We start from the raw sequence: 12,303 nt of genomic DNA, 5'->3' as shown, positions 1-12,303 counted from the left end.
CCCTGCTGTCCAGCCTCACTTTGCAAACCCTGAGGGAGCAGGAAGCACTATATGATTAGCACAGCTCCAGAAAGGATCGTTTTACAAATTGTTGTAAGCTTTTTCTGAAAACAGGCTTGATTCGGAGGGAACCTCTCACGCAGGCAAGTCCAACACAGCTGAATTACTGACACCTTTGGCAATGTTCTTACCTTTCTCTCCCATCTTGGCTCCCTTGTAGCACCCCCACAAGGAATGGAGAAATCAATGGGGAATTTGGAGAAAACAAGAGATCCCTTTTTACCCTGCTTTGACAAACCCTCAAGCACTGTGAATTTCATTAAAAAAAAAAAATCCCTTTAGGACAAAGTTCTACTGTTCATTTACATGTAAACACCTTAAGGGAGCAATATTTGCCCATAAATAATTCTGTATGCTAATTCAAATGCAATCTTAAAGTTGTTAACAAAATTCCCATGCAATTTTCCTACTGTTGCACCATTGAGAAGTGGAAACCCTAATGCCACAGGGCTATAACATTTTTTTTCTTTAGCGGAATGGCCTCCCAAAGATATACATTAAATTCTCTGGAAAAAAATTTGCTGAAAACGTACAACAATTGCATCAGTTACATCTTTTATACAACGAGCATAACAAATCAGTACTGGGCATGTATACTTTATAAGAATAACTGTTCAGGTAGATCCAAGGATCATTATTCTCATGGCAGGCTTGCATCACTCACAGAATAAATTATTCTGATTTGATACAGGCAGACCAAATATGCTGTGTGTGTGAAGTGGCCATTGACACAAGATCTTTGGGGAAGGGAGAGTTTAAGCCAGGGGCAAGGGATAGCACAAAGCATGTTAAATCTTAAGTGACAGGTTGGTACTCAGGCTTTGATTTGCCACCCCTGTGTGTAAGGGTGACTTCCATTTTCCAATTTAAACTCATTTCTTTCATGTTATTTGCAAACTGGGCAAAGCAAGACAGAATCAAGGCCAGTTTGACAGGATGTCAGCTGTCACTGTGTGTAAACAGACCAGAAATGAAAGCGCAATCCAGCACATGGAAGTAGAAAGTCCTGACATTTTAATTATCTGAAGAGATTACAAGATGAAAGTCTTCCTTGAGGCAAATGTATATTAGTACTGATATAGTCATTGTGCTTTTCAGTAAGAGAAATAGGAGTCTATATTTACATAAGAAACTATAGTGTCTGAGATCTTTAAATATCATATTTATGGAAATGATTCTGAATTACAGCATTTACAAAATAAAAACAAGCTTGAATAAATATTCAGTCCATTAAATAAGATTCTTTTTTCACAGAAGCAACTTTTTGTGCATATTTATTTCACAATTGAAGTTTGTTGTATTTTTTTTTATCCTATAAAAGAAGCATTATATTTGTCATTTTTCTAAAAATAAAACTGCAATAATCATTGCAATGTGAAGCCTGAGATTTAAGCCTGAATAAGTATCATTGCTTGCACCACATTACCCACCTCCCACCGAACACCCACCCCATGCCTTGTCAAGTTCTGGAGAATCCGACAGTCCAGCTCAAGGACTCCATGAGAAAAATTTTGGGAAAACGATAATAAATTAAATAAAGTGAGGATAACATTTTATAGCTGAAATCATCTACAAACAGCATCATAAGGCTTGTGCAGTACACATAAACTAAGTGAAGCTGTTTCATCTGATTCAAAATGACAGTAGTGCCAACAAACTGTTATACCCTTATATGGCTCATTAACACTGAATATAAAACCACATAACAAAGGGAATGTCCACAAAGAAAACAACACCGGCCAGTTTTGCTTTATCGTTTTGAGTGACAACCTTTCTTGAGTATGATACCGCAAACAACTTCCTCATCCCTTTTTTGTATGTATCGGTTTGAAACACGCTGTGCAACACTGCAAGTCAGGAAAGGGGATACAGCAAAGAGCTCTTGATCTCATTTCCTCTGTAACCACAGCACACAGTGTCTTGCTTTTAATGTGGCTAACTCAAAGCACGTCCAAATGTCTTTGAAACCTCAGTGCTCATGGAGCTCTTACTGCAAATAGTTTGTGCAAGATCATAGCATGAATCCACGTGAATCTTATTTCTTTCCTCTCCAAGTGGAAATAAAAATTAATCCCCGGTGTTTCAAATAAATACAAATGTTTTCTGAGGTGTTAGCATGAGTGAAGTAACAGTATGCAATATTTTACAGTTACTCTGCCAAAGGTGGACAACAAGAACCCTTCCCTGGTTGACCATTCTGTAGGACCTTTGAATATATTATATCATTACATACTTGTCTTTTAAAAATCATTTAAAAAAACTCAGCATGGGATAAATCGTTTGTCACATCTACTGAATTTTGCTGCTAAACTCTTTCAAAAATATGTATTTTAATAGTAAATCATTCATTTGGTAACCATTTCCACTGAAGTTTGTTAAGTTTTAATTGTTGATATAGAAATCAAAGCTCTGTGTTATATTTTTATTAACAGGATTTAGCATAAATGGTGCAGGTTATAAATAATTTCAAAATCCCCAAATATGGAATTAGAAGTTATAAAGTTTAATTTTTAGAAGACAATTTAAGAGTTATTGCTCAGCTCAGTAAATGAAAGGCAACAGAAACACACTGCTTCAGGACCTTCCATTCCTCCTATGTGATTTAAACAAAATTTGCCTTCATAAATACTGAATATGGATTTGAAATATTTTTGCTTTAATAAATCCTAGCATAGGTAGCAAAAACCCAGTAATGGGAAAGCTAAACCGCGACTGGAGGGAGAGAGCTGACATCCACAGCCATGCTAGAATTGTAGTGAGCACAGAAGTATCCTAGCTTTGGAATTGATTTGCTGTGATGAACTAGTTAACCGGCTACTCTGTTCTTAGCATGTAAGATAAGCAGCAATGCTTGTTCAGTTCTCTAAGCCCTATTTCTTTCCACGCAGTGCATTTGTTCGGCATATGGCATCGTAACATTAATGTTATAAATTTATGGAAGACTGTACTGTAGCTTTAGAGCTACAGACGCTTCATACTTCCCTTTAGCAGCGTAATAAAATGCAATAAAAACTGTCTGTACAAAATTTATAATAATGGATGTCAAAGCCTACATGCCCTCACCGGGTCCCTCTTTCAAGTTAATTCTTGGCTTATGTCAAATATATTAGTCCGTGTAAGACTCCAGTAGACACATCACTAGTTTAATACGTCAGATACCAGCTTTGTCACTATAGAAAGGAGTGACATGAAACATGTAACAGTGAGTGCAAACACGGACAGGCTTCATCTGACCATAACGAGGTAATGGAGCAGAGTGAGAGGAACAGCGGGAGCAGAAGATCTGAAAAACAAGAGGGAGATTTCACTTTAGTTCCTTAAAGAACTTGATGGGACAAAACCGATTTCAAGAAAAGGGAGAGATTGTATGCACCATGCTCTCGTGTATTGGGAACACCACCTTTCAGAGCATATCAACTAAAAGCCCTCTGCAGGCAATCCATAGTCCAAAAACAAACTAATCTGACTACGCTTAGCAAGCACTAACATTAGCAGCCAAGGCAGACCAGTCTCTCTGTATAGGTCAAGGGGAAAGGTGGCTCCTCCAGAGAAGGTAACCAGTACTGACCTTAGGGAAAGCCTAGGGCAACATCTGTGAATATCCCCAAAGTTCTTACTCATGTGAGTCTTGTATTAAAGTCAACAAAACAATTTCTCTACCCTCCTGATTTTTGATCAGCAAGCAAGAAAGCAAGTGAAATGGGACTGCAGATTTCTGGCTCTGCAAGGCACATGACTACTTTATTCTCCGTCGCTCCCTCCTCCTCTGCCACAAACTTGCAAAGCAGCAGCCCTCTACACCACAGTCATCCTGTAAAGGCTTAGAAAGAAAGCAGAGACACCCTGTTCGTGCAGCTGAACAGTGGATCACCCCTTACAGCGCAGGCTGTGCACAGCACTGACTTTGAAGTTCATTAAAGTTTACAGATGTAGTCCAGAGTGACTCCTGATTTAGGGTGCTCATTCTAAGACCTCAACAGAGAGCTCTGATTTTTTTTAGAAGGCAAATGTCTACTACTGTATAAAATTCAAGACCCTCCCCTTCCTTTCTAAATGTAAGCTGAACAGTTGACAGTGAAGACGTACAAAAACACTTGTCACTTTTGAAACTCCTGGTCAAGAGCATGCATTCTGCTGTGCAGCTGAGTTCCTGCGGTGTGCGTGAATTTACGGTTCTCTTTGGCTGACATTTTGTCACATGTTTAACTGAGTCATTACCTTGCCACAGCTCCTACAGTGGTGTTTCCTGCGAATGACTGTGAAAGGAGCCTTGCACGCAGTGCAGTAGCTACAGACTTCATCTGGAACCCAGTCAGGAGGATCTGTCAGAAACATAGCAACAAAAGGGAACATACTTCAAAAGGGAATAAAAACAAACATGTGATTACAAGATCCTCAAGGGAGTAGGGAGAATAAAATATAACAGCAGCAGCTTTCATCTAAGTGTCTCAAGGTGCTTTGTGAACAACAACTAGGTAAGTTTAAGAATGACTAAGTGGGATCACTCCCCATTTCACTGAGAGGCAGCCACCTTCGGGGCAGAGTGCAGCAGGCGTTTAAACTGAAACAGCGCATGGCAGTTGTGGACTTGAAATGAAAAATATACTCTGCAAATGAAAGTGGCAAGGAAAGGTAGAGAGGCAAATAAAGTATGAAGACAAGAGACTATTAAACAGAGCTGGAACGCAAGTGTTTTTGACAAACCAATCAACCATCAAAACAAGCTTAGTGCTGACGTCATTTCTAACCCGTTCAGCCTTTGCTACAGAAAGGCTGACTGTTTTTTCTAGAATTAGGCAAGCAACCCTACGGATGATAAACTCAGGATCTGATTTCCCTTTGCTAAACTATTAGTGCTCTTACTGGAAGTCTGCCTTACCAGCAACTAAAGCAAAAATGCAAAATCAAGTGCACAAAAATTAGCAGAGAAAGAACTCTACCATTATCCTTAACAGCATGTTTTAATAGGTTGTTTTTCCTGTGAGCTCCACAACCTCTCCTAAAAGCAAAGCAGTGAAGTGATTTGTTTTCTACAAATCAAAATGTATTAGGCTCACTGCTTCTCTTGAACTGCCTCTACAAGTGAAAGGCCCACGTGACCTCAGAGTCTAAAATTCTGAGTGTAGAAATGATGCTTAACTAAGTTAATAAAAATCTAATCAAGGGCAAGCCAACTTCTATCCAGAAGGAACCTATGGACACAAGGGAACATGAACTGCTGGATATATTTACCCAAGTTCCCCATGTGCAGCTTCTCTCCGAGTATTATTTACAGTATGCAACATGTGACTGCTGATTCATAAACCTAAGAAGCAAAACCCTGCCTCAAGAAGCATACTCTCCAACAGAAAAATATATAGTACACTTAATACAGAGATCGAGTGCACAGCAGCTACAGACAAAAAGAATGAACAATTATTAAAGATAATTAGATGAAAAATCCACATAATTTCCACTGTATTCTTCTGTTAAATGTAACTGTGACCAGTTTTCATGCGTTTGTCACATTGCAACATTTATCAGCTTAAAAACAAAAAGGATATACAATTCAATGCAGAAAATGTTCAAAAAGCAGATAAGTCAGAAAAAATTGATGAGAATTTCAAATCTTGATACAACTACTATGAACTCCTCTAAACTATTTGGGGAATTAAACTAGGAAAGAAAGGAATCTTTCATTCAATGAATGAGCTGTTTTCTGATAAAGTCACAGCAATAGGGAGAACAACCAAACCAAAGTCTGTGTGCAAAGAAATGACCTATGTGGTGGAAAAAAGGAGACTGCATATGGCAGCCCTTCACCTCAACCCCAGGAACAGTGGAGTTAGAAAGTTAGAACTGAACTGCTACAAAATCCTCCTTAAAAGACATTCTTTCCTATCATAGTAGGACGATGTAGGACTACCAGCTTAAGTCTCAGCATTAATAGCAATGAAATCAAGAAACCTTCCTCTTCATTCTTTTCTCTTCCTTCCCCTCTGCAACCTCCCTAGGTACTACATGTAATTTGTCTGGTGTAACTTACTCCTAATATCAGCTTGTGATGTGGATTTTGGACACTTCATATCACTTTTGCAAGAATCTCTGACGTGAAATCATGACGTGAAATCTTTGACCTTGGAGCACCTCCACGTTCTCCATCCAGGAGGCCCTTTGGGATGTCACATGTATTCCATGGAAAATAACCAAACCAACAAAGATATTTCTGTTTAAAACTTGCCATTAGACTATGCAGCTTTGATTTTGTTTTCAGGTATTTAATCTTCCCCTCAATTCTCACTAATTTTAAAGACAGCGAAATTTAGGAAGTTATGCAAACTCCATGCCATCAGGTCTCCCTACCATACGAACCCCGAGCTGGTGGAAGCAGTTTGGTAAGTTGCCTACTTTGCTACCTATGATTTACCAACTGGCTGAAGATAGTAACCTTCATTTTAGTGTGAATATTAATTTTAACACTTCGAGAAAAGCCGCACAACACAGCCCCTTTTTGTAAATTCTATTATGAATTGAAACTTCTGGAGCAGCTAGTACCATAATCACTCCTTTCCTGAGATCCATGATTAGTGCAGATGCATTATAAACTAAAGTAACCCTTCCACAGAGAATATGGAGCTCATCAGCAGAAAGAAGCTTTCTTATCAGCAGGTATTTGCCATTTGGGTTTTGTTTGTTTGTTTTTCTGTTGTTGCCCTTGATGTGCAATGTTGAAAAAGTGGGGGGGGGGGGGGAAGGGGAGGAAGGGAGTTGGCCTTGTATAGACTTGTCTCCAGTGCTAAATTAAAGGAAAAAAAGTAAAAATATACATGTCAGAGACAGCAAAAATATTTTGAGAAATAGTGATCTTATACACCCATAACAATCATGTAGCCCATAGTCTATGGTTACAGAATTACTTTACTGAAAGATGAATTCATTTGCAGTCTTTGTTTTAATGATTGCATAATACAAAAAATCATATCTCACTGGTATTCAATGTATAGAAACAGTATATGCCTCTATACGGTCTGTTTTGCCAAATTAGAGGAATTCTCTTTTACCTCTGTTGGTATCGTGTCAGCTGATTCACCACTCCTTAACATTCGTGCATCAGTAGAGTGAGCTAAAGGGCACGTTTTCTCCCAGACAGTGACTCAACAGGAGTAAGGCAGGTCAACAGGGCTATGAGACCTCACTGTGCCGTATTGTTTCGGAGTTTTAGTGCCCTCCTAACATCCAATTTACTAGCATCAAGATCAGCTGCACTGCAGCACACCCTCAAATAGTAACACTTAGTTATGTAACAGCTTTTAACATCCCAAATGCTATGCAAACACCTAACCGCTTTAATCCTCATCACCCATCTACTGTTGGTAAGTCGGTCTATTCATGTGTGGTGGGGGAGAAATCAGGAGAGAAATGCCTTGCCCCAAACCACACACTGATGCAGTGGGGAAATAAGATTCAGAATACAAAACTTTGGGGCCATTGGCCCCGTGCCTTTGACTCCAGTTGTGACTGAAAAAAAATCCTTATGCCGACTACAAAAAACAGAAGTTTCATTTTTAGATTATGCATTTGCTTAGAAATGAAGGTTTAAATGCAATCCTGGGTTAGAGTTGAAGTGCTCAGCACCTTGCATGAAGCTCTGAGTGACTCGAGCCTCCCTCACACCATGCAGGTACCAACAGCAATGGACTCGACACCTTCAATTCTATTCCTAGGTCCCTTCACAAGCCCCATCTCAGTCAACCATGGGAGCAGCCTTTCCAACTTACATATATTAATGATTGAGTCATCAGGTTTTTTATAGAACAGGTTTTGGAAATGTTCTCTGAAGAGCAGTCTCATGAGGGTATAAAGCTTCAGTATGATGATGATTACAGTGAGTTATATAAATTAAACTCCTAGCATTATCCTGAAGACATGCTGGAAGCAGGGCAGTAGCAGTGCACCAGGAGGCTTTTTATGTTATGGTCCTTCTGCTGGCTACACTGCTCCATTAGCTCTGCATGCAGCAGCAAATTGAAATATCCTAAAGCACTGTCTCTCTGCGCTTCAGAGATCTGCACACGGAGTAGAGAGAAAACCTTGTTCGTGGGCTAATTGGCCCATTGCTTTATCATGCAATAAGGGCTAAGAGAAATCTGTTGGGAAGCAGATGAGGACCACAGCAGAAACATCAAAGGGGAGGAGGAAGGGAGGGAAGGAACTAACAAGACAGAAAGACAACAGAGATAAATTTGAGAAGGAGAAAACATTAAAAGCATGTACAGGAAAAAGACAGGAAAAAGAAGAGAAACAAGTATTTAAATGAATAAGAAACATAAGCCTAGAGAAAGGAATTTTTTTTTTAAAGACTCAAGATAAAACCAAGTATTGTGAAGACCAAAAAAAGAAAAGAAAAAAAGTATTGCTAAATTTTAACTATTCAAAAATCTTGCATCATAATCTTGCTCATAAATCATGAAATTCTGTGGCCTTTGAGTTGAGCTGTGCTGTAGCTTTTAGAGTCACCTTTCTCTGTCTCTGCAACCTCTTTAGCTAAAGTAGTTCATTCTGCTCTATGAAAACTTAAAATTGTCACAAAAACCCAAGAAGCTGAAGCTTTAAGAAAAAATCCTAATCACAATAAAAATCATACAAGTTGGAAACATTGTCCAAAAGCACATGTGAAATTCATTTTGTTTAAATATGTGCAATAGATCTGCTGCAGTCCTATCTAATCTGACAAAAGCGAGGATAACATCTCTGTGTCACAGAACACAAGGACAAGAGAGCCTGAGTTGCTGAGCCTGGACCTAGATCCATCAGTGCTGATACAAACAACATTACAAGACAATGCCAGTATGTTCTGTCATTAGAACAGTTCCTGCTGGGTGATGTGAGGGGCTGGACATTTGGCAACAGCAACTCTGAAGGCAGAAAGACCAGAATTAAAAACTGAACCCTGTCTCAGATGAGAGTACACTGTACAAATCCAATCTCCTTGACACCTTTGAGTCACACAGTTCTGAAATAACACTGAACCCTTCTCCAGAAAGAGTAAGTTCATTCGATGGTGCTCAGACACAAGAGACTGGGTGGGCTGAGGAAAAAAAAAAAACAACATAAAGTTGTTAGAGCTCTAAAAGAACGTCTAATTTAGCAAATCTATAGTCTGGAAGAAAACAAACTGGAAAGCATGCACAGCATGACAGCCTGTAGAACACCACCTGCTAAATACTAAACTTGTGACACTGTTTGCATTATGGTCAGACAATTCAGAGAAAGAAACCCTTCTGAATCTTTCATTTTTATCAAATACTACTATTAATGCAGAACTCAAAGTGTAAGCTCTTCCTGGATCAATGTATATTAAATTTTAGAGCACTTCATGTATAACCCTGATTATACTCTTAGCAAACTAACCTTAAGAGGGCTGTTCCTACAGCAGCGTGTTGAACTTACACTGCTGCAGCCGTCAAAGTGCATTATCCTCACAGCTGCAAAAAAGGTCAGATCAGCTTGCTATAGCTCTTTTGATGGAAGCAGAAATTGTGAAGCATGGTAAATTCTTACAGTTTAAAGTACAGAAAGTGGAGAACTAAGATAACAGGACTTTACCCTTCACTTCAACTGCCATTGTAAAATGAACCTTTTTGTCCCTTCTGACATACCATTTTCTGCATGTCATTCTGGGCAATCTCTATATTTTACCCGAGATTTCTAGGAGGCTATCATACTAATGCAATCTCAGTGAAGAAGTGTAGTTGGTGTTGATTACAGCTGGCTTGAAATTTATTCAGAAATATTTTTTTTGTTTCAACAATATTATTTGATGAAAATTTGGGGGCGAGGGAGAAAGCAGAGGCAGAGACTTCTTAACTTCAGGGACAGCTCTGTCAAACAGCTTTCTTAGGACAGAATTTCTGCACAAATCTAGAATGCTCTCACCACAGCACAGAGCTTTTGTAGACTTTGGTTCAAACCTCTGCTCTGCCTGAATCAACATGATCTTGAAAGATGATGTCCTTCTCTGCAAGTACATAACCAGCAACTCTCTCTTTCAACCAAGTAATTTACAAAAAATTAAACAACTCTGATAGAAAAGACTGACTTCCACTGGGATGTGGTTCAAATCTTTACTCTAAATCAGACGGACCTGAGACTTGATTCTGTATCCTCCATATAACAGTGATTACAAGTCTTTCCTGGTAACAGTCACCAACAATTACAAAACAATTTTCCTCTAGGTTTCTCCATGAACTTTTTAAAAATTATTATTACTTTTAAGCATCTTGGCTTCTCTTCAGACCACAAAATAAAAATACATTCTGAAGCCCCCAAATCTGAGATTCGCAAATTATTTATTCTAATAACACACACTTGGATTGCAAATATTTTTCTCCTGACACATTCTTGACCTAGGTTTTAAAACCTAGAAAGCAAGGTGGTACTGTAGATCTTCTTACTACATACCAGAAGAACACTTGATATGTGTATTTTTAGGACAAAGAAAAATTCAGACATTCAAAAATCTCAACAGCTAAGTCACTGTGGAGCCAAAAGAACTTGTGCTTTGCAAGTACCTATGGGCTTGTTTTCTCTCCTCCTGCAATGAAGTCCCAAGTTTCATACTGTGCAGATAGTGGGGGATAGTCTCTTAAAAGGTAAGAGACTTTGTGCAAGTTCTTTAACCTGAAGTCAGACCAAATTTTTGAAATACTACCTAAAAGCTGTACATTTGGAAATCCAGTAGTTTTACATGCATGATTAAATATGTTCAGCTGATTATAAAACATTGTCTCATTTTGGAAAACGCAATACTAAATTCTCCTCTTATACAATGCATGCAGAGCTGCTGAATAAGGAAAAATGAAAAAGTTATAAGGACAGAATATGCTTGGCCACTGAACTGTGCAACGATTTAACTTCTTTCATTTAGAAAGTGTTGCTGGTCATCATTATAAATAATAGAGAGCCACAGGCGTGTAAACAACAAAAGAAAAATTGAAACATTCAGATAGGGTTGACAGCTAATTCTAGGCTCATAGTGATTAGATTCTGCACATACAGGAGCATGGGAGGGTTTTCTTGACCTTGCGACTCCATATGGCAAAAAGAAGAAAAGCTTGAGCCTTAGGATCATAAATTACTGAACTGTGCCAGTGCTGTTGGTTAGAGAGCAGCAAGGAGTTGTGACTTGACAAAAGCGGGTGGGCTGGTATGTTATGAGATGGAAAGGGATCAAGGAGAAATAACATGCTGTTACGCAGTAAACAGATGCTAACACCATTTGGCGCAAATGGTTATTTGTACTGGCAGACATAGCAAATCCATTATGGTTGGAGTTATAACTAGGTGGCAGTGAGCAGGGCAGTTCTGTATGAATGTTAAAGGGAAAGGGAGGAGAAATGAATGTATGGCTGCAGAAAGAACTGAGATGCTACAGCGATCACATTTTTATGGAGCACAAACAGCTTCGTAGCACTTTTTTTCTTGAAAAATTTTCCAGTTTTTAAATTCCATGTGTGTTCTTAGACCAGAAACATAACTCACCTTCTCTTAGTCTGCCTGTAACTTCATGACATTGACACATTGGAAATATTCAGCCTTCCTCAATCCCAACAGATGAATCTTCCTGAGTGATAAATCACCCCCAAACCCTAATATGCTCAAAACTCAGATTCGCCATGCAAAGTTAACTATTAAAATCATCAGGCGCACAATGACAATCCTGAAATGTGGTGACCAGGGACTTATGCTTGATCAGAATTACAGATTAATAAAGAAATGAATAAATAAAAATTTTTGTAGAAACAAAAATTTAAAAGTTACTGTATATATATGGGAAACTGCAGGCATGTACAAAGATAGATTTATACTGGGATTGGAAACAATAACCCGAATATAACCCGGCTTAAGGCATCAAACTTCTACTTCTCCAATGTATTTTTTAAAAAGCTGTAACACATACTGCAGTCTCTAGGAACGATACAGCTCTGTCCCAGCAGGGATACATTCCCACTGCGTTAACTGCGGAGTAATTTTCTAAAAATTTTCAAATGCGAAGGTTTGCTTTAATCTGTGTGTAACCCATGCTGCCCACTCCCAGTCACATAAAAACCTCTTGGTCTGCTTATTACCCAGCAACGGTTTGCCCCAAGCCTGAGCTGGGAGACTGCCCGATAACCCCCCATGCCACCGGGTGTGCTGGCTGGTAGCTCACCCCTCACTCAGGGAGAAAGGCAGGACCACAAAAGCTGCGGGGACACCAGCCCT

The 12,303-nt window shown here is 39.0% G+C and overlaps 1 protein-coding gene across 1 annotated transcript in view; it reads right to left on the bottom strand.

Annotated features, from left to right (window-relative positions):
* Nucleotides 1–1,031: 1,031 nt before the first annotated feature.
* The window catches only part of ZFYVE28 (zinc finger FYVE-type containing 28), a 164,129-nt gene continuing 152,857 nt past the window's right edge, over nucleotides 1,032–12,303 (bottom strand). Inside the window, exons 13-14 of the mRNA XM_067298298.1 lie at nucleotides 4,279–4,382; nucleotides 1,032–3,343 (exon numbers count right to left, since the gene is read on the bottom strand). Coding sequence (XP_067154399.1) covers nucleotides 3,212–3,343; nucleotides 4,279–4,382 — 236 coding nt within the window. The 3' untranslated portion in view covers nucleotides 1,032–3,211. The remainder of the gene's footprint in view (nucleotides 3,344–4,278; nucleotides 4,383–12,303) is intronic.

Source organism: Apteryx mantelli, chromosome 5 (assembly GCF_036417845.1).
Source record: "Apteryx mantelli isolate bAptMan1 chromosome 5, bAptMan1.hap1, whole genome shotgun sequence".
NCBI lineage: Eukaryota > Metazoa > Chordata > Aves > Apterygiformes > Apterygidae > Apteryx > Apteryx mantelli.
Note: the sequence above shows the minus strand (reverse complement) of the source record. Positions and strands in the feature narration are given on the sequence as shown.